The sequence below is a fragment of the Merops nubicus genome, unplaced genomic scaffold, assembly GCF_000691845.1.
Source record: "Merops nubicus isolate BGI_N331 unplaced genomic scaffold, ASM69184v1 scaffold5995, whole genome shotgun sequence".
Taxonomy (NCBI): Eukaryota; Metazoa; Chordata; class Aves; order Coraciiformes; family Meropidae; genus Merops; species Merops nubicus.
In genome coordinates this window covers 234,285-257,584 of record NW_008607560.1, presented here as the reverse complement: position 1 = coordinate 257,584, position 23,300 = coordinate 234,285, and the positions used below count along the sequence as shown (strand labels likewise).

The 23,300-nt window shown below is 34.9% G+C and overlaps 1 protein-coding gene across 1 annotated transcript in view; it reads left to right on the top strand.

Moving 5' to 3' along the window:
• Positions 1 to 23,300, top strand: part of LOC103772636 (usherin-like) — a 103,311-nt gene that overhangs the window by 53,918 nt on the left and 26,093 nt on the right. The window contains exons 11-13 of the mRNA XM_008939977.1: positions 9,951 to 10,146; positions 13,371 to 14,012; positions 19,761 to 19,944. Coding sequence (XP_008938225.1) covers positions 9,951 to 10,146; positions 13,371 to 14,012; positions 19,761 to 19,944 — 1,022 coding nt within the window. The remainder of the gene's footprint in view (positions 1 to 9,950; positions 10,147 to 13,370; positions 14,013 to 19,760; positions 19,945 to 23,300) is intronic.

Genomic DNA, 23,300 nt, shown 5'->3' with positions numbered 1-23,300 from the left:
CGTGTCCATGTTTTGGAGTGATCTGTTAACCTAAAACAACTTTACCCATGATTAATGATCAGAGAAAGAGACAAAGAGTAGTTAACAGAAATCACTGCTTTATAGTGCAACATACAAGAACATTGATGAAGCTTGACTATGAAGGTATGAATGAGGAGGTAAAATGGGAAAAATGTGGGAGAATATTGCTCATAAAGCATCGATTGACTGCTGCAGTAGAAGCAGGATAAGGAAAAAATGATTAAGAGGTATTAAAGAATAGATTAATAAGGCTGGGGACTAAAGGCTGAAATGAATTACTTGAAATAGGAAGGCATCATTGAAGGAAGTGTTTCCGAATTTGACCTGTGGAAGATGGAATCATAAGGAATAAGGACTCTACTCGTGAAAATTAATTGTCACGTCACGATGATAATTTTCAAGGAAATATGCTGAAAATGGGGCACAATACACTTTTATTGCATAACTTAGCATTTTCTGCAATTCATCAACATTTTTTTTTCTTTTCACAAAGTGCCAGTTCTTTTACTAAGTTCCAAGAGCTCCAGAATTCGTCCATTGAGTCACAAATTATTGAATCACACAGAAGATTTACTCATCAGATTAAATATTATTGGTGTAGATAGCTTACAGGGTGGGTAGAAGAGTTTACTGTAACATGGTTACTCCTGTCTCGGTTCTTTGGACTGATACTGAAAACTTTATGCCTGCTCTTCACCTGTTTCACTCTGTCCTTGGTGAGAACTGCATGTAGGTGTGTGGAGTTTCTCCCTTGCATAATTTCTCAGTTCTCATGATGTGTACATCATGCTCAGTTACAGATTAGTGTGTGAATTCATTTGTATTTAGAAGTGCAAACTAACATTAAAAACTTCAAAATATAACCTTATGGCTTATAGTAATGCATGGGATTTTGGAAGAGTAGTGTGGCAGTGCCTTCATAAGCAATTCATTAGAACTTTTTTTGCATAGAGGTCCTCCTTTGAGACTGGTGAGTATAAGAGAGAATTGCTAGAGTCTGACAAAATTTGCCTGCTTCTGTGCTGGTTATTGGCATCTAATCAGTATAGAAAAGATACATGCTGGTTGCATCAACTTTGTGAACATTTGTCACAAAATATTTCAAACATTCAGAAAGTCCAGATGAATTATTTGAGGTGCCCAAGTTTTCTGAAAGAAGAATTGGCTGCTTTCTACCCTTCTCCCTAACCATTCACACATGAGAAAATTCTGCCAGAATACTGCTGATGTGATCACTCTTGCTCTGGATAGAGAGCTGGAGATTAATTTCTTCTGGCCCTTATACAACAAGCCTTGACTCATTTTCCTCTACAGCTTTTTACCTAGACTGCTCTACACAAATGATTATATATTCAATCAGGCACAGCAGTTTGTAGTCCTTTCATGATTCTATTATAATATGCCATATATAGAGGTATGAAAAAAAGCACTCTTTTCCAAGGCATTTGTTTTTAGGCAAAGCTGAAAGTGCTGCTATTGCTTTTACCTAGTCTTTGGAAGTGTTGTTCTGGTCTCAATCAATTTAGGCATCTTTCTTTATTCAGCTTATGCTGATTTTAAAAAAAAAATTACGCTTAGCATGCAGATAAATATGTATCATATACTTGCTGGTGCAAAGAAGCTGTTCTTTACTGCAGAAGATATCGCTCAGAGTTGCAAAGACTTAATTGCCTTCTGTCAAGGTGGCAACTCCATTGTCTCTTGTTGCAAGGAAACTTTCTGAGGCATAAAGATGAACAAAATGTTAGTTAGTGTTTTCTCCGAGAACTCAAATGAAAACAGACTCCAGTACTAGCAAGTAAGCTTTTGAACAGACTTCAATTTTCACCTTTCTGTATACTCCCTAAATAATGCTCTTTTGAATGTCTTAATTTTTCCCTCATAATTTTGAATGTTTGACTTAATTTTTTGATATACAATAGAAAAACTAGTAACTATATATCCTTATGTATTTTAAACCACAGTAGAGTCTTTATTTCTGAAAATTTTACTTCTGAGTTTATAAATTTTTTGATCTAAAATTAGAATGAGCATTTCCCTGTTCTCATTTTTTCACTTACAGTTTTCAACCCATTTACTGTGATTGACAATAAATAAATAACAGGCATGTATGTTACAAGGGAAAGAACATAAGTAAAGCAGTTAATTAAGGGTATTTCAGTCAACAGATATATTAAATAGAAAAAGGAATATAAAAGATGCAAATGTGTCAATGAAAAGCTCATGTGCATAGTGGAGTCTATTAAAAAAAAATTAGTATTAAAACACTGTATGTATTCTGAATCTTGGATTTCCCTTCATGCAAGACCTTTAGTCTTATTGGTGAAACGAAGAAAAATGAGGATTTTATGTTAAATAATTCCATGGCTTCATTTCTGATGGGAAATGCTGTTTTCTGTGACAGTTTGTTGAGTTATTTTCAGGACTTGGTCCACTCCCACCCTTTGGAATGTCATGGGCGTAGGGTAAACACTTCATTTTACATTTTGAGCAGAAGTAGTAGAAAGCTACTGACTTTTGAAAGTCATCATATATGATAACTAGAAGAGATAGCAGGGGAGTGAAAAGGAACTTCATTTTTGCTGCTTTTTCAATTTTCAGTCCCCAAAGCTGACGTACTGAGAATACTTTCAGGCGTTTGGTGGTCAGACCAGTAACCTATGTGTGTGAGTCCAGCACACTTAGAGTTCTCATTTCCTAAACTCAAGAAAGGGAGAAGTTCTCAAACCTCTTACTCCCCCCTCCCACTTCCTGAGACTGCAGTCAACTGGATGCTGGAGTCTTTGTCAGATTTGCATTGTTAGAATGTAGTGAGAAGTGTATGACTAGCATTTATATCAAAAAGGCAGAACAAGGCAGAGTGATACCAATCAATTGCAAAGCCAGCAATGGCAGGATGAGCAGAAGAATTTCATGCAGGAACTAAATATACCCATGGGCTTTAAAATGTAATTTTTAGAGCATCACTCTAAAGCTGGTCAAGGGAGGGTGCTCTTGTCTTTTTTTTTCCTTTTTTGTCATGTGTTTTGGGCTTCAAGACCAGAACTTAACTTTGATTAATCGAAATTACTAAGTTTGTGCTTTAGTTTTTTTGTTTAGTAAAATGAAGCCACATCTTGTATTTATTCTCCAGAATTGGAAAGACTTTCTGTTTATGTTTCTGGCAGTTGGCAGTATGTTTCTTGTATTAAAACCACCAAAGAACAGCTGTTTGAATTTATGGTGATATCTAAAGAGAAGAAGATGGCTTTGACTTTCAGAAAGGCTTAGGTCAGCTGCTTTTTTTTTTTTTTTTTTTTTTCCCCCCAGAAAATTCCATGTTATACTTTATGAATACATACGGTCAACAAGATTTTAAGTCGTCAGAAGACATATTTCTGAGACCATGTTGAATATACTTGTTGAATATCTACTAGATGAGCACTACGGCTAAATAGTTTGTCATACCCTAAACAGTAATTAAGACAATTCTTTGGAATATATCACCCTTTGTTCTGGGTGCTTAGATCTCTTAAGTGCTTTTATCAGTTTAGTAACTGGATGCTGGGAGGGTTCAAGAGGGTTCCGGAGCAGGCTCATCTTTGAATCTGTGATTCTGGATGTAATGAGTTAGTGTCTCCCAATTAAAGAGTGGCATCACTACAGTGTAAAGCAATGTGAACTGCTTGGTATAGCTAAAATTCAGAAATCTCAAGTAGTCTGCTGCCTGATTAAGGACAGTGATGCTGTAGCTGTGATTTGTGTGGAAGGAAATAGCTTGTATACTTTTTATAACTGTTTACATTCAAGGATATGGGACTAATGTGTATTTCATACATAAATTATAGATGGCACAAGGGATATATGGCAACTCAGCATCAGTGATTTTCTGTATCAAATAACAATTGTAATTATGAGGTCCCAAGATACACCACCACTTGGTAGTAATGCTCGGCTAGACTCATTTTCATAGTGAACAATCTAGACAGGTATTTTTCCATAAGTGATTTAGTACCAACATGGTCATGTTAATAGACAGGCTGTTTCTGTCTGCCTACTGTTTGGGTCAGAACCAGGCCTCTCAGGCATAAGCAACAAGAGAACAGATTGCTTTTTGCTCTTCTATAACCAGCATAATTAAAGTCTAGTTCTTAAAATAAGGTAGCATTTGGATCAGGGAGAGGGGAGGGAAGGTTCAGTAATTTCTCCAGTACACAACTGGTGAAGTCCTGGTGAACAAAATCTTTAAATATTAATTGCTGCTGGTATTCTCAATGAGACTGTTGTTTCCAGAATAAGCTAGATTTACAGAAATAGTAACAAAAATTACTTTGCTTCATAATTCACTTAGATATTTATATAATTATAAAAATGTTTTTTTTTTTTCTATCCATTTTTATGTATATTTTCCATATTATATCCTATGGTACATCTATTTCTGCAGCATTATAAACACTTGTCAGCTTGTGCAACTTCTTTGTAGCAGTACCTGTTGCCAAACATTTTACAGTGCTTCTGGATTATTCTCATGCTACTCTGTACAGATAAATTATTTTTCTTTAAGTCAAATTTTCCCCAAATTAAGCCAAATTATAAATTTTCTTCCTAAATTCATGCAGTAAGCAATTCTGATATGACCTTGAGGATGCGTGTGTACCTTAATTTTTTTTTTCTCTTTTAGCTAAAAGTCTAGTTTTTGAAACTATTTTTTGTTTTTTACTGTACTTTTTCTAGTTTGTGTGTTGTACCTTTCAAATCTTTGAGCCTTACCTTTACTTCTCACATCTTAAATATGAGATTCCTTTTTAGTACATCAGAGAATATTTACTTTTTCTGGAGTGGTATTATATTGTTCATACTTAATTTCTGGAGGAAATTAAGTGAAATCACTTCCAGGTTTTTTTCCATACTGTTGTCACTTTACAATTTTTATTTCAAGTTTGATGTCTCCTTGCTATATGTTGTGTTTTGGATTTCTACATTCACTTTATCTTTACTGATTTTAGAATACTTGTACAAAGACTAAAAGTCATGTTGAAAATGTACCCACTGAGGGTGATCACAGCATAGAAGTACGTACCTACCCTGACTAGGGTGCATAGTCCCACACTATCAAAACATGGCCAAGTGCTCATAATCGGGCCCCTTGACAACCCCAGAGAAGGCAAAGTGATAGATCAGGTCCAGAGCTCACCCAGGAAGTCAGTCTGGAGCCAGCAGGAGATAAGGCTGCCGCTTAATTCCAAGCCTAAATCCAAGGGATCCCTCCTGGAGGCCAGGGATGGGCACAACTGCAGCATAGCCCAGGTGAGGTGGGGATGCCCATACTGGCGCTTATCTGCAGCTCCTGGGGTGTGAGTGGAGGCCCCAGGTGAGGATGCTCAGGGACATTAAGGCTGGTTCCTGCCCTCAGGGTCATGATGGTGCTGGCTCTGCATTGTGAGCTGGTGTGAGCTGTGTAGCTTGCAAGCACGTTCTCTCTTCTCTCTTCAGAGTCTGCTGCTGAAAATATTGACGAGCTTAGCATCTAGGGCAGGCAAGTATAAAACTGCAAAGTGATTTTTTTTTTTTTTAGGGTTCTACAAGTACTTTTAACTACTTTTTCCCCCTCCATATACTGTTTTCATCTGGCGCATATTTCTAATTTTTTTTTCTCTAAAATTCTGCACAGCTACATGAATTATGTGCAGTATATGAAGGATAAAAAGTGTGTAATAATATGGGGTGCATTACAATGGCATATTTCCCTTATTTGATAGTCATGTCTTTTATAATACCATACTTACTGCAGAAGGCAGTGTTAGCATAGAGTAATATAACTGAATTTGTTATTCTGTATTTTGGAGGCTAAACTTCAATACACATCTTTCATTCTGATATCCTGTATTGACAGAAAATGTCTGAAGAAGCAGAATGGAAAAGTTTCTTTTCACTTGTAGCTAAGATGAAACCAAAATAGAACTTTGTGAATACAGTCAGAAGGTTCTTTTTATTTTATCTATAGAATGTCTTTTTTCCACTTGATTTCTTTTTTTTTTTTTTTTTCACAAGACTTTGAAAGTTATGGAACAATGTCAATGGATTATTTACAGATTATAAAATCTGACACATAGAAACTTATTTTCAGATCTATTAAGAAGCAACCTGTAAGTCTTTCTCTCTAGCTTTAGTTTCCTATATCTTCCTCTAGCTGCCGTGAAAGACTTTCGCTCTTTTTCAAACCAGGAAACCAGTTGCCACTTGTATTGATTACAGAAGGAAAACTACTTCCTGGGTGACAGCAAGGTAGAAAGAAATTTATGTATGGAGATCTCCAAATGGTTTCATTGACTGGTTACTGGAGAAAATTCAAATTTTATTCTTCAGTTGGCCAGATATTTCTCCCTCATTCTGAAGAGTTATATTTCTTCTAGGATAATTTTTTGCCCTGTTAAGAGCAAGTTTGAGGTCATAGATTTTCTGTAACTGAGTGGGATGGAAGTTACTTCTTCTTGTAATAGCTTGACACTTAAAATTATGCTGAAGATTCTGGTGTTCTGTGCTTCTCTTAGCACTCAGTAATCTGCGCATTTCACCTATTGTGTCAGGAAATGGCTACCATCTGCTCAGAGTTAGACTTGGGTTTCCATGAATTTACAATAGGAACAGTCATACTGGATGAAATTAGACTTTCATCTAACCCAGTATCCTCTCTGGTACTTAGCAGAAGCTGGTGTTAAGAAACATGATCCTCCTGTGATATACTTTTTTAGATTCTAGTTATTTATGGTTTTGGGACTACCTGAGCCAAATGCAGAGGGTTCATCTGAGTTGTCATATTTCATGTCCACAGATGAAGAATAGAATGAGTTAGATGAGATCTTGCTCATTTTTAAATGCACTTCAAAAAGTAGTGTTTTTTTTTCTGTACAACTCTTTCTTTCTGTTTTTCAGTATCTTTTAATTTGCATCCTTGCTTATTCTACTCATTCTGTGACCTCTTTTATTTTAGAAAGGGTAACCAAATACATAAATTTTGCAAAATGTTGATACAAAATGGATTTTTATGACAGAGTGACATTTTTAATATAATTTTAACTTCTTTTCCTAGTTAATTCCAGTATTCATACTGCTTCAGAGCTTTCAGATGATTTGTAGGGGGAATGGTGCAGATTTAACAGCTCCGTTCTTGAATGATAATAACTAATTTTGGATTTATCACTTTCTACCTATAGTCAGCATTGGTTTTCCCTAGGCATCAAGTTTGTACTTCTTGATTTAGAAATTAATTTAACTTTTTGATAATCCATTTGGTTGAGTATGTGTTCTATTCCAGATGTTGCTGACTTAAAGAAATACAGCAGAATCATGAAGCATGATTTTTCTTTGAAAAAAGTATTAATCTGTTCCAATATATCAGACTCATGGTTTTATCTCTATTAATTTGCTCTGTATAGGAAAATTAGATCTATAGCTAGTACGTAGATCTCAGAAGCTTCCTTACAGCGTTTTGAGGAGATTGATGTAATTTTTACAATTTTGTTCCTTTTTTACTGAGGGTGATTTAAGCAATTAATAACTCAGTAATTTTATATTTCAGTTAATCCAGAGCTCTTGACTCATGTGTTGAAAAGTAGTGACAGATGAGATTTTCCTGAGATTTTCCTAAGATCTTTTCCTTCTGACATTTCACTTTGAAACCTGTCTTGAAAATCATTCATAATATACAATGGTAATACCTCTTCCATAGTGAACAGCAGCAAAATATTTTCTTTGCAATCTCTGTTGTGATTCTATCTTTCCTGAATGTTGCACAGAATCACAAGCGTTAGTTGGTCATTTACTCTGGTTCAAAGGAGGACTGTTGTCAGCTCTGGGTTCAGTCAGTCAGGATTTTGTGTAAAGAGTCTTGATCCCTTTGGGAATGAGTATTCCACATCCCCTCTGGGCAACCTGTTACTGATGATGCACTTCCCTCTTAGGGGAAAGTTCCCATGTCCAGTCTGAATCTGCTAATCATACCACTTAACTATTTATTGCCTCTTTGGTAGCCTTCCTTTGTTTCTAACATTTTTCAAAATGTATTTTCTTCTCTCATGCCTTAAGCATGTTGTTTGTTAAAAGCTTGGTTTTGTATCACCTTATTCTGTTTTTAAAATTCGGTGGTGGTTATCCTCTTATTTAACTTCCTTATTTTGATCTGATTTCTACTTTTTGCAGATGACTTTTTGCATGTAATGCCTTCTTTCATGCAGTAGCTTTTGGAGTAACTTTTGGAGAACACTCATTGAGTATGAGGTATATGTTTGAGTGCTAATGAGGTATCTTTACATAATAGTTGCTATTGTGTAATCTGAGTATGCTATGATCATGAACACAAAAATGTTGCTTTATAGTTATGTATTAAACTAGGTATTTTTCTTCATTTACGATTAAACTCAGTTTCTTTTCACATGTGAATTCTCTGATGAATGAATGTGATGCATGACTGGGTCTCTTATAATAAACTAAATATCTAGATCAAATCCCGTCTAAAAGGGAAAAACTTGAAAATCCTTTTTGCTGTATTTTGTGCTGTTGTAGTCTGTTAACTTTTACCTAACTTTTACCTTTTTGAACTTGCTGTTTTGCCTTTTGTGTATAAAACAGTGTTTTCTTGCTGTCTTATTTTCATCTTCCTGAAAAACGTGGTTGATACATCAGTAGTGGATCTCTATCATGAAAGCATATTGAAGAGGTTTTATTGGACTACAGAATCCTTTTATAAAGATGGGTTAGGAATACATGCTTCTCTAACTTCCATTGAGTGTTTTCTGCATAGAGAATTATTATCAGATTTTGAAATGCTGTATTTTATCTTGTATTAATAAAGCTTAGAGCTTCATTGTAGATTAGGTGTGATAACAACGTGTGTTTTAAGTGGAACTTCCAAGTAGCTTTGTCTCTAATGCCACAGAACTCACCTGTTTCACCTTTGCTCGACTTGTAGCTATAAGATGAAGAAGACAACTCTTAAGAGAAACTTTTATTCTTGTAGCTAATTAAAAGCAAAGTACATTGAACTGCAGCTATTGTAGTTTAAAAACTGGTTTTGAATTGCTGTACTTTCATATATGGAAATACGTGCACTGAAAAAAATATGCTGAGCCAAAGAAAATTATTTATGACACAGAGTTTGTCTGCTACCATCTCTGCATTCCCCAGATAACCTGAGTTAGAAAAGTTAGGTTTTGTTCCTAGAATGAATCCTAAACCTTTTGACAATTCACATCTTCTGTATCTGGATGCCTCTGCTCCTTCCAAGTAGCAATGCTGCACATTTAGGGAGTAGGAGAGAACCTTTATATCCCACCACTGAAAAGGAAAGCTTGGATCCCAACTGAACCAAGAAAAGTGGGAGAAAGTTTCAGATGCTGGGCTGTTGGGTCACATTCTTCTGTAAATGAAGTTAAATTTTATCTTGGACAAATAAACAGAAAGGAAATCTTACTTGGCTTCATTCTTATTTAACATTTTCACTAAAATAAACATATGGTCTGAACAAAAAAAAAAGCAAAACTGAACTTCTGACAATGATAGTGTTTCAAAAAAGTGAAGTCAAAATCTGTGATTCAGAAAAGTACTGTTTGTTTTAATAGAAGTCACCATTTATACAATGCAATTTTGTAATTGTTCTTTACAATTTTTTCTATCCAGATGGTAAATATTGCCATGTTGTTTATGCAATTCATTTTTTCCTTCTGTTTTGAACAAGCAGGACGTTTAAACTCAATTTAAAAACTGAATAGTTACACTGTTTAATAGGTTATTTTTTCTCTCAATAGATTAAAAAATTGTTACACAGACTTATTTTTTTCTGTTCCATTTTAAGTTTTCTCCTCCCTGACTCCTACTCCCATTCTTCTTGCTAATGAAGGTATCATCTAAAAATAGATATGTTCATCATTCTACAATATTTTGTATCTTTCTAGATTGGAGGCCAGTGTAATTGTAAGAGACATGTGTCTGGCAGACAATGCAATCAGTGCCGGGAAGGATTCTACAATCTACAACAGTCAAACCCTGATGGCTGCAATCCCTGTAACTGTAATACCTCTGGGACAGTCAATGGAGATATTACCTGTCACCAAAATTCAGGCCAGTGCAACTGCAAAGCAAATGTTATTGGTATGTGTAATGCAAGAGTTTGGAGGCATTTTTCTTGTTTTCTCTGGAAATAAAACACACTTGATTTCTAAATGAAAAGTATAGTAAACTTCTTTGCTGAAGGCAGATTATAAAAATGAATGAAATTAGCTGTTGAAAAATTATTAATTTAATAACACTATCAAACTACAGCTTGAAGCTTAGTTTAATCAACCCTTTAGAAGTTTCTTTATGGCATAGCTACATTGGCTTACATAGCTCCATACTAATAAGTCACAGAAATAATGTAATTTGCTTACTGCATAGATGTTTCTTTTAGGAAATTAACACTTTTTCAAAATGTTTTATACTTAATGAGTTCTAAGCAAATCGTTTCCATGCTAGTTTTCTTAATAGACCAAAATAAATGGATTTTTTTCTCAGAATATTCTGTGCTACAGGATCCTTTGTGATAAATCTATCAATTTTTTTCTATTATATTTCTTTGAACTGTTCCTATGAAATGCAAAATAAGTCAACATAATTCCACAGATCATGTACATAGCTAGGGTTAGTTATCAAGGGCCACATAATTTTAATTTTGTAATTCAATGCCAAACTGATTATAATAAACTGCTACCTTCTGTGTTATTTATCATTTTTTTACAAGACATGCTTTTTTGTTTGTTACTCCCACAGGTATTTTTCAGAAATTAGATTTGATTATAGCAATTTATTACTTCCAGCATATTTGAGGGGAGCCATAGTCACATAAGGACAAAATTTATCAAGTGCCCAAAATACACAGTATATATAACACACTTTGAAATGTTGATGTATGGGAATATTATGCAAGGAGAATTTCCTGATAAAGTGAGCCTTGCATGGTAACTGTACATGTCTCAGACTGTACATATGTCTCAAGAAAAAAAGATCCGTTTTCGCTTTGTTATTAAAGCAATTAATGATCTATTTTTTCTTTAGCTAATCGTGGTTGTGGGTTGTATTAACAATGTTCAAGAATTTGTTAATTTATAACCCACTGATTGTGAATATTGACTTTTGTGATATTATGAGTCTTTGTTTCTTCTTTATTCCAATTTCCAGAAGCAAATACAAAATAGCAACAAATAATGAAAATATCTGTGAACAGGCAAAAGTCTGAACAATTTGTCCTCTTTCCTGTGGAATGCCAAATACCAATGTTTTCCATACCATAAAAAGGGTTCTAAGAATAAAAAAATAACTTCTGTGCTTCTTAAACCCCCCTCTCTGCATTTGATAAAAAGGACTTCAGAGCATTCTTAATTATATATTCTTTGCCTACTATTTCACATTTGCATCTGTGAAAATCTTTCTTTTAACTCAGTGGGAGTTTAGTACACAAGAAATGCAGAGTCTCGTTTTCACATATTTGATTGTCTACATATTACTTTAAATATCTCCTCCTGATGAAAATAAAAATTATTTCCACTGAAGAAATATTTTTTTTAAAAACTGTAAATCTATGCTTTCTGCAAATTTATCTGTAACCATGGGGGGGGTGTAGTTATGTGTTTGCAGAACAAAGAACTAATTCTTTCCAGATCGGACTCTCTTGTTATCCAAACCAATTGTAAATAAGCTTATGTATATTGGAACATGTGCAGCAAACTTTAACAACGAGCTTTCTTCTTTAGATTTCTAAATTGGTTTTTAGAGCAATCTGTCTATTGCCATTTTATCTATTTAGACAAACACGATAGCAGAAAAATGCAACTATGGACTGCAGTGTTATGAAACATGAACTGTTGGAGTTAACACAACTGTTAAATCTTACTAATGATTCTATCACCAGTAAAATACATTAGCACCAATAATTTTATTAAAGTAGGTCATTCATCTGGAATAAAAAGGTAGAAGAATGTGAATTAAATGCCAAGCGTGCTAACTCCCCTGTACTTGTTAACATTGAATGTGATGCCCTGTAGGCCTTCCTCAGTATCGTTAGGAATAGATTACCTGTCAGGAATATGTATGGCATATTCAAATAAGCACTGCGCATATTTTTAAAACTGATATGATATGAATCCATGTAGACCAATTTTAATAGTTCAAAATGAGTCATAATTCTTGTTAACAATACAGTTATTTTTAAAATTTGCAGCAATAGTGGTCCTTTTTTATTTTCCTTATTGAAATTAAATGATATGCCTTAGGTGAGTCATTCATCACTGTTAAAGGAACTTGCCTTCTGTTCGAGTTTTTAAGTTTTTATCCGTATGTATAATGCATTTCCCACCATTTTTAGTTTTATTTTTCTACATGTATATCGTTAGATGTATTTTTGTATGGCTTTGTATTTTTTAACATGATGGCAATGTTTTGCTAGAACATTGTATTTATACCTTTGTGTGCAACAATTAAGTGGTGGCTTCATAGTGAAGGATTTTCCCATTGCTAGGGAAAATGCATAACTGTGAATTTGCATTTTTCATATAATAATCTAGTTTGCTTTCTTGTAATGCACATTTTATAAACTAAAATACAAATGCCATCCCTTGGGGCAGGGATAAAGCAAGCGATGACTTTGAAAACAAAGCTAATAAAACTAAAGGATGAAGAAAACAGTTTAGATTTTAATGTACTGCAGGAGTTAACTAAATTATACGTTTAGATAAAAATATTTCATTTTGGATTATGGAAAACATTTTCTGCTTTCAATAAGGGCTAACAACAAACACTAACACAAATATAGTGAATGTTAAAACTGAAGTATAGTGTTAACTAAACATTCATTGCAGTTTAAGTTGTCTTATCCTAGAGTATATTTAACATTTTAATATATAAATGTGTTATCAGAACAGATTGAAAGCCCAGTGCAATTCCCTGTATATTGCATTTCAATGATAGAGGGTAAAAAGTTCACGTAAGCATCAATAGTGCAACAGGTCCTGATCTGGGGGACAAAGAGATTAATTCTGGTTTGTCTTAGAAATGTTACAGAGAATCTCTTGCAGTAGTATCTTAAATTGTATTGAGAAGCCAGCAGAAATGCACCGCTTCTGAAACAAATTGGAAAAGTAAACAGATTTTTGGGATGCCACTGTTATTCAGTTGATTTGTGCAGCCCTGTCGTTCCTGTTAATTATGCTGGTGAAGAGCATTAGTCCTTTCCTTTTCTCTTCCCTCCCCCTTCCCCACCTCCAGGTTTAGTATACTTATACTTTTTTAAAATTGAAATTAATAGTTTTTCAGCTTTTCTTAAACACCTTTTCTCTTTCCAGGTCTTAGGTGTGATAGTTGCAATTTTGGATTTAAAGCTCTCAGATATTCTAATGAAGATGGATGTGAGCCATGTTGGTGCAACAGCCACGGCTCAGTGAACCAATTCTGCAACCCTCTCTCTGGGCAGTGCAATTGTAAAGAACGAGTGAAAGGGCTTCACTGTGACACCTGCACAGACAACTTCTATGGCCTGGATGTAACTGGTTGTAAGCCCTGTGAATGTAACGTTGCAGGGTCATTTTCTGGAACCGCGTGTGATGCGAAGACAGGGCAATGTGTGTGTAAACCAAATATTGGAGGAAGACAATGTGATGAATGCCTAGATGGCTACCACAAAGTACAGGAAAATAATTCCTTTGTTTGTCTGCCATGTAACTGTGATAAGGCAGGTACAGTAAATGGCTCTCTGCTTTGTGACAAATCAACAGGACAGTGTCCTTGCAAGGCTGGTGTAACTGGCCTTCGGTGCAGTCAGTGCATGCTTCATATGTACAACCTCAGCACAAGCGGCCACCTCAGCTGCCGACACTGTGACTGTGATGCTCTGGGCACAGTGGCAGGAACAGTTTGTGACCACGTTTCTGGACAGTGTGTTTGTTTGCCTCAGCGTCAGGGGAGGAGGTGTAATGAGTGCAAACCAGGTAAGAAAACTGGAAGACAATCTATTTGATGTACTAAATTTTGCTTTGTTGGATATCATCATAGTTCCCACAGTTTTCAAAACGTGTTTAGACAGCTTCATGCCTGACATCTCTAACTTATTAATTATTTTTCTGTTTCTTCCTCTGTGAGCAAGAAGGAAGTATTAATGTTCTGATTGACATAGAATACTTATTCTATTGCCAGAGATTGTATAATTTGTATTATTACTCCAGTTTTGACATGTCCAAAGTAAGATTAGGCCTAATTCTTCTAGATATTGAGAAAGTATACAAATAGTCATGGTCCATTCACTGAATAAGAGATAAACTAGCAAAGTTTGGTGAACAGCAGCTATCCTTGTAATGAAAAATATGGATTTGGAAGGCAGAGTTCAAGCTTTTCAGGAAGAGCGCTTGATGTGTAAAGCCAAGCATGGCAGGAGGCATGGAGATGGTTGCTTAAACTTTGAGGCTGCCAAACATGCCACTTAAAAGGTATTCACCACCCTTGCTGTGTTGAGGTATATTGGCTTTTGCAAGGACTGCTTACAGTTTGTTCAGTCCCATAAGTAGGTGATACTGCACTTGCTTTGCATCACTTCAAGATTTTGTACCATATTACTGTAAACACAGTTTAAATGTTCATTGTAAGTGGGAAGCTTTGTAGTTGTATTTTAATGTTTTTGTTTTAAAAAGTAGGTGGGTGAAGTGAAACTATAGGTAATATTAACCTACCCTTAGTAATAATATTAAACAGATTTAGTTCAAGTTAAATACATATGCAATTCATTTAAAGTAGCAGGTCACATTAAAAGGTACATTATAGCTTCATTGGTTTTAATATGCCATTCAATAATTTGAACAGAGGTTAAAAAAGCTGCTTAACCTCCATTAAGTATTTTTAAAAATAGTTCCATTTAAATTATTTTAGGTGCATATACTAATAAATAAGGCAGCGTTCTGTTTTTCTTAGTTCCTCCTCCAGTGCTATTTGACCTGCTAACCCTCTACAGCAGCCACTTAATCAGAGATAGGCAGAAGAGTGATGTCAAGGCTTCCCAAGTCAGCGTCCGCCCTTGTCCTTGAAAAAGAAAGGCCAGGGTTTATGCAGAGCTAAATGGTTTAAAAAGGTTTAATTGGTAGTATGAACAGACTGGTTTGTAGAAAAGCTTACATGGCACTCAAAGGAATACTTCCACAGTAGTTCCTGTTTAGAAAAAAAAATAAAATTGTGCTGTAAGAATTATTTTTAATTCATTTAAATAATATGTGCTGAATACTGACCTCTCTTATGCAGGTGTGAAAGTGTAAATCCTTACTGTAAAACTGTTGTGTTGCTTGTAGGGTAGCACAGGACAGTATGGTACTTTCACTGATGTTTTTTTTGTTGATCTCGGTGCAGGTTTATTCAGATATTTAATATGTCTAACATTTATATAAAAATTCTTTGTTAGTATCTTCCAAAGGAGAGTTTTCTATAAAGCAGGGGTGACTATAACCTGCTGGTAATATTGGTATGAATTTGTAGAAGTATGAAAGAACTTAATTGGTTTCAAGTAATCTAAGCATATTCTGTGGCTTTGTCTTGGGACAAAACTAAGAAAACATGCTCCAAGTATATATGTAGCCAACACAGCCTAAATAGAAGCACACAAATAATTAGTTAAAACTGGCAGCCGTAAAAACATACTGAGGACTTCTTAGCTCCTGGGACATGTCAACTCTGTGGTTGAAGTTTCTTCAGTGGAATATAGGTGGTATGGCGATTGTTGTTGTTGTGGCATGATGTTTGTGTTTTTTTGTTTGTTTGTTTTTTTAATTCTGTATAGTTGTAAGTCTGTTATAGTAAGTGGTCTTTAAAATAGCATCCCATTGTAGCATAACTGTGTGCTTTGGTTAAAATTTGGGAGGTTTCCAAAAGTTGCCTAAATCTTAATTCAGGTGGAGTTGCCAGTGGAGGAAAACTCAAATTGGATGTAACTTCAGGAAATTACTTAATGATTTTTTTTTTTTTTAAAAACAAACAAACAAACAAAACAACTCTTTCCAAAACATTCAGTCATGTGTTTCATATATTAGATTGTGTCCATAACATCCATGACTGTCTTCCAGTATGTTGTAAATACAAGTAACATCTTGGGTAGATTCCTGCGCATTTAATATTTTTTTTTAAACTAATGTATGCAAAGTGAGGGATGCTTGCTTCTAACATAAAACCAATGAAAGAGCCATTTTAGCTTGTATATACATTTGCTTTTGAGATGTCTTTGGTTGTAGTGGTAGAAAATGGATCTTTCCAGCCCTCAGATAGTTGTGAAGTTTATCCCTGCCTTATTTTGAGAGTGTGTTGCCACACTGATTGGAATTTGTCCCGTACAAATCCTGTTCAACACACATCTTGGATCTTGTTATGAGAGCAACAAAGCTGAAAAAAAGAAAGATTGGGGGGGGGAAAGACATTTTGTAAATTCTTTACTTAGTGACCACAGCTTTTCATGGAGCAGCATGTAGTATGGAAAAGATGTAAACCAGCATGCTGAATGTGTGGCAGAGCACCAGTGCTCTGTTTTTTTTTTTTTTTTTTATATGTACTACCTGTCATCTTGGCCAGAAAATTGTGCAGTATGTTGTGACAGTGTTGTCAGTGTTGTTAACTGTGCATTTTGAAGCAGAGACTGTGGTTAGGGAAGGGGCATTATCACTGTATTCGGTGAGCATATAGAAGTGCTAAGGAATTGTTTGGGTGTCCTTTTTCCGTGGGCTATATATGGGGAGAAATAGTAAGGGTATGGTTAAAGAAAGAAGCTGAATACTTTTGCTATGACTTTCATTCTTCCTTTTGAAGAGTATATTTGATTGACAAATGTGATCAGTTATGGTTGAATTGGAAAAAAATATGAAAAAGAACAAGCATAATACTAGTTATATACATAGATCTTGTAGAGATTTGCAGTGGCTGTCTTAAAATTGGAAACTGGCTCTATTTTACAACAGTGGATCCTTCATAAAGCAACTTTTATGAGCCCTTTTAACCTTGTTGTAAATTAAGCTTGCATTAAGTTGTTTCTTTCTCTTTCCTGCCAAATTCTAGGTGGTGGAAATAAATAATAATAATGGTTGTGACAAGCAGTATGAACTTGTAATCCAGTGTTTTTTTCTTTTTGTCTACATTTAATTGTTTTAATTTAACTTGTAAATTAGTTGGGATATGGACTTTCTCCCATTTTCCTAGCCCTCGCTTTTACTTTTTTAAAAAAATTAGTGTTATTTGCCGCTTCTGGGGGAAAAAAATAAAAAAGAATGTCGTAGTATCCAGAAATTTAGTTAAACTTTCAGACCATTTCAAAAAGGTTATTATTTTTAAAAAATCATACCAAATCCTTCACTTCTCTACAGTGGTCTAGGTGGTATGACATTAGGAGAGCCAGGATGTGTAACATTAGGGTATAGGTTCTTTATGATTATGAATTTCCCTGCTTTGACAAAACCAGTATATGCTGTAGTGATCCATCCTGCTCGGCTAAAATGAGTTTATTTTCTAGAGATGTACTTATAGATCCACTATAATCTTTTTGTGGACATTAGTTTCGTGCAAAATTTCAGATGGGCAAGGATCTGTTTTAGCCTGAGTGTTTATCATTTACTGCAACTATAAACTGGGTCCTGAAGAAGTGCTTTGACCTTCTGCAGGAGTTCAGGCTTAAACTTGTTTCCTATCTTCCTGTTATGTTCTTTGAGTGAAGTCGTTCATTGCGCTCAGGAGTGACATTGCTGAGAAATGGTCTCCTCTGTTTATGCACAGGATGGGCACTGTACAGCACAGACAACTGCAGCAGGAGATAATACATGCTGCCTCACTAATAACTTCAAGCTATTCAGTCTCTGTGGTGGCTCAGTTCGGGGCCTCTCTGGAATAAAGTGCCAACAGCATGGTTTTTTATGATGCGAATGTATGTTAACTGGAGACTGATATCACCTCACTGTCCACTGGAGATTTATCTCACTGAGGACCAGAGGCTAAACTTGAACAAAGATTTGAGCAGTAAAATTCTAATGTTTTCAATTTGTTTAGTTTCTCTGCTATTTGGATATGAGCTCACAGGCACAACACTGCTGCAAAGGCAGAGAATACCACCCTAGGGGTGTATATATAAAGCTATCTCTTCTAAAACAAAATAAATAATAAGGCCTTGGGTGATATGACATGTTACAATACAATTTTGGGCTCTTTATTATAAAGCAGGACATCAGGAAGTTATTGGACAGTGAAAAAGATTTGGTAACTAAGAACATGACTAAGAAGAAACTGGTTGAACTTTATCTGGAGAGAGAGGGAATATGTCTGAGAAGTCTGTACAAATACTGCATATCTGAGTAACGGTCGAAATTCTGCTGCTGAAATTGTGCAATGATAATAATAAACAGCAGACAGAGACAAACTCCTATCTTAGGATGGCCCTATCTTAGGACTAATGTTCAAACAATAGGTACTTGCAGCTGACTAGTGCCAGTTAATACTGTATCATGACCATTGTTTGCAGAACTCTCATATATTGCTACATTTTTAACTAACTCTACACTCCAGGGGAAAAAAAAAAGAAAAAAAAAAAAAAAAAGGCAAACAGAACATTTTTTTTGGAAAAACCCAGTTAAATGTCCATTAATAATCAGGTAAAGATAGAAAATAATTTTGGATAAATATATAATTATTTTTCTCACTGGTATTCCATTAATTGAATTCTTTTGATCAGACATATAGAAAATAAATTAATAAGAGTGGAGTAAGGACATAGCAAATTTGATCATGCAAGTGGTACAGCATCATTAAAAGAATGTGTCTAAAAGCTCTTTTGTTTGGAGTTTCAGACGAGGCTGTGAATAATGGGTAAATTCGTCAATGACCAGATTAGAGGTATATAAACTATCTAACTGTATCTATCAGTAATGTGTTAGAGACTTGCATAGATAAAGATTGCTTGAGAGGGCAACAGGATAAAAGACAGTGTAGCAGAAGCATACCAAATATACTGAGGGGAAGGTGAAGTGAATGCTCCAGGTCATAACTGGAAATAATGCAGGAACAGAACAATAGGATTCAGACAAGTAACCTTTTTTTTTTTTTTCTTTAATTAGTTGGTTAGTTTCTGTGAAAATATTTGTGCAAAATAAAATCTCTATGTTCAAGAGGAGTGAAATGTAAGTTTTACATAGTCCCGTCAATGCTCAGCAAATGTAGTTTCTCTGAAGAAACATTGTCTCTCAAGGATTAAGCCAGTCACTGAGAAAGTTTGAGGTCTTCCTGTGAAAACATGTACATTTCTTGTGTTCAGCAGCTGTCCACTGACAGAGATGAGATCCCAGACTAGCATATACAAGTCTGTTCTCATGTGTTTCTACTGCTTGTGGTGCATTCATTAGTACCTCTTATATCCTTGGGTTTTTGCGTTCCTCACAGGCACATTAATGTACTCTCCCTGTTTTGCCTTTGTTCTGTCTAAAATGGTCTGAAGACAGAGAATAAAGAAATTGGAGTTGGCAACTGGAGGATGAATAATAGCTTTATGAAGTGCCAATGAGAAGATGTAGAAGCTCAGCTCTGCAGGAGGATGATATTGTTTTATTTGAGTTGATGTGTGTGTTACCTAAGGTTGCTTTCTGTTGTTTCATCCCCGATTACGCATGAGTTCATAATCTCACCAGGTCCACTTTTTACATATTGTCTGGTTTCAAAATCCCATTCTTTTCCAGGTTTTTATTTTGATTCCTCCACTGTGGCTGTCTGTCTGCCATGCCTGTGCCACAACGCTGGTTCGGTGAATCAGACCTGTGATAAATTGTCTGGCCAATGTATTTGCCAAGATGCCTCTGTAACAGGACTAACTTGTGAACGTTGCAAAGAACTTTATTTTGGATTTGACTCTGTGACAGGAAGGTGAGTGCTTCTTTTTTACAGGTCACTTATAACCTCCTAGTTACACTTTTTTTCCCTCAAATTAGCTCATTCAGAGTTTTAGTGACAGTGAAAAGATCTGCTGTGGAATTCATGTGTGCACTCTGATTTATGTGTGGTATGTTATATAACCCTCTGTGCTCCCATGAGCTGAAGGAAATGGAAATTTTGCCACAGATTTAAGTAGAAACAACATGAAACTGTATAATGCTAATGCTATCTGTTGTTGTAGCTGTTTTGTAATTGTTTCTCTGTTTCCTCTGCATCTTTAGTAAGATGTGTTGGTCTCTGAGGTGTTAATCATTGACTATTAAAATGCAGGTAATATGCCATTCTTATAACTGGTGAATGCTTTTGGAGATCTCGGAAAGATATTTTAATGCGGGGGAAAAAAAAAAAGTAAAAAATTACAAATTTTCTGTGTGTTTCCAAGTTTCATTTAGTAGAAATACTTGTAGCAACTTTCCTCTTAAAAATCTGTTTTTCTGAAGCAGTATATTCTTTTTCAGCATTTAGTTGTGCCACAGGGTAAATTGTTTATCTATTGCAGCCCAGTGCCTCTAGGTACACTGAAATTATATGGATATATTCCTTGGAATGTAGGGGAGAAAACATTTCTACAGGTAGTGCATTGCTATTCCAACTATTGCTCTATCTTTCTTTTCCAGGATCATCTTTCTCGCTTAATCCCCACAATCTCAATTTCCTTTTAAATATTGTCCAGAAAGATTGCATAGCTCTAATGCTATTATATTTTCATGCAGGCTGATGGTTTTAAATTGTTTTGTTATTTTTTTTTTTTTATATTAAAAAAAAAGCACAGGCAGAAGCAAAATCTGCACACCATTCCCCTCTCCATGCTCCTTTCCCCTAGCTAGTGTGGGGTAGATATGCTTTTAGGCAGTGATTATCAGTGTCATCTTGCATATATTTGACATTTTTCTGCAGATTTTTCACTTAACTTTTATGTTACTGTCACTCATTAGGAGATTTTTAAAATTATTTTTTACTGTTGCGGGTCACAGAAGCATCTGCTAATGGCCATAAAGTAAAGTGTAGGAATAAGGACTTCCTATTTTCACTTCCTGTCATTTCTAATGGTAAGGAATAAAATCTGTGCAATACTAAAGTTCCCTTTTAAATATATTTTCCTTATTATTAATGATCTCTTTTTTTAGTTACTTGGAATAGATCCCTCCCTCGCCCCCAATTTTAGCAGGTGATGGAGAGTTTTATGTCTATGTTAAGTGATAGCTTTCCTGAACTAGATATTGGCCTTGAGTTACCTGCATTTTGAGCTATCTTCTGAAATTCAAAACATGGAAATATCTAGAATTACCTAGCTCCAGATCTTGTTGTAAAGATAGAAAGTTTTTACAGTTCTGGAATTTGAATCAGAGTTGGGTTTAATGCCTTAATACTACTTAATCCTCATGACAGTATTGAAGACTGCTCTGGTAGTACATTAACATGATTAACTTGTGTTGCATATGCTTGGCTTCCTTTTGGTTATCATCCACTTGGGCAATGTAACTCTGTTCCTCAGGCAGAAACATTTATTCACTGAAAATGATAATCCAAGTCTTTATTTGTTAATCTACTTTAATCCATTTCTTTAACTGTTAATATCTTCTTAAAAAGAGAAATATGCTTTTTCCTTCTCTATAAAGTTGCAAAATCATTTAAACCATCCTTGCTCCGAGTGTCTTTAAAGGATTCTGCATACAGAATGAAAAGGATATGAGCTATCTATAGTGGCAAAGATGTATCTGTCTTGGCACAATCGTCGGAAAAAAATAAGCAAAAATTATGACACACAAACTGTGAGGCTTTAAAATTCTCACATTCTGAGGAATGTTAATGTGAGTGGATTTATTTTGTGATGTTTTTGAGATAAAACAAACTCCATAGTGCATTTTAATTTATGAAGCAGGAAAATTTCCTTGTCAATTAAAGAATTAAAAATACTGTATGTTTGCAGTGGCCTGAACAGATCTGTAATGGTTGTAATTGGTACACAATTGAAATGCTTTACCTCTGTATTGTTTACTATAATGAACTGGTCAATGAACATCACAAATTGTTTATCTATATATATATATCTTGACAGATTACTGTTTATGAAATCCATTTAGTAAGTGAGGTTTTCCCATAAGGATGAAAAATGAAGATTTTAAACAGATTGCTGGAGAGGCTCTAACTGCACCTAGAGAGTCAATGTAATAAAGGTTTCTCTATATTAATATTACAAAACCCATTTATCCTCACAAAATCAATATTGCAATTCATCTTGGCCTGACATTTCTTTCCATGTTTTAAAAGTCCGTTTTCCTTGATTTTGTATAATTCTGTTTTAATAAAAAATGTTTGACTTGGTGTATATTGAAGAAGTAACATTTAAAAAGAATGCTGAAAATTTTTCTTATTTGATTACAAGTTTCAAAGGATTTATTTTTTTTTTTTTTAAACATCCTTAATTGACCGAGTCCTTAATCCTGACCAAAAAGAGTGAATGAACTATGCATAAGAACAAAGGCAGTTCTAGTGTTCTGCAGTCTAAGAAAATGATGTATGTGATTACTCAAATATAATGTGTAATCCTGTGGCACAGGATATTTATGTGGCACAGATCATGATGATGTGTATGCTGTTGTTTATGGGATGTGGAGCCTAATTCAGTATAGACAGAGGCAGGGAGCCTACACTTTCTATAAACGAAAATGCAACCAAAAACTCTTCCCATGACTGTACATGTATGTGAATTTGTTTGTCTAGAGTGTGAATGATGATGAAAAGTGGAATACTCAGGGGACCCTTATTCATAAGAGGTGCAGTAATATGCAGGCGCAGTAAGACAAGCCTGGGTTTTACTCTTTCTCTACTGACACTTTTCATTAACACCCCTTCCCAACTAAACATGTACTAAATATCATCATGCAATGAAATTATGAAATAATAAAGTACTTTCTTACTAAGCAAATAAATCTTTCTTCATTCTTTTTCTCTAAGTAAACTGTTTTTTTTTTTATCATGATGATTAAACATAGTCTAAAGAAAACATGTTTGAAGGGGAATTTGGATGCACTGTCTACAGATGAAGAGACAATACAGTTTGAAAAAAACAAAATGCACTTTTGACTATAAAAGAAAGCAAACTTACAGTATAGTGTTTTCCAAGAGAGAATCTATTTTATTTATTCCCCAAAGGATATTGGTGCATAAAAGAAATTGGCAGCTTATTTTGCAGCTTTAGCTTTTATCAGCCTTTTTAAGGGTGTTGAATGATTACCCTGGAGATCACACAGAACAAGCTGCTGTGGTGTAAAGGAACTCTAATA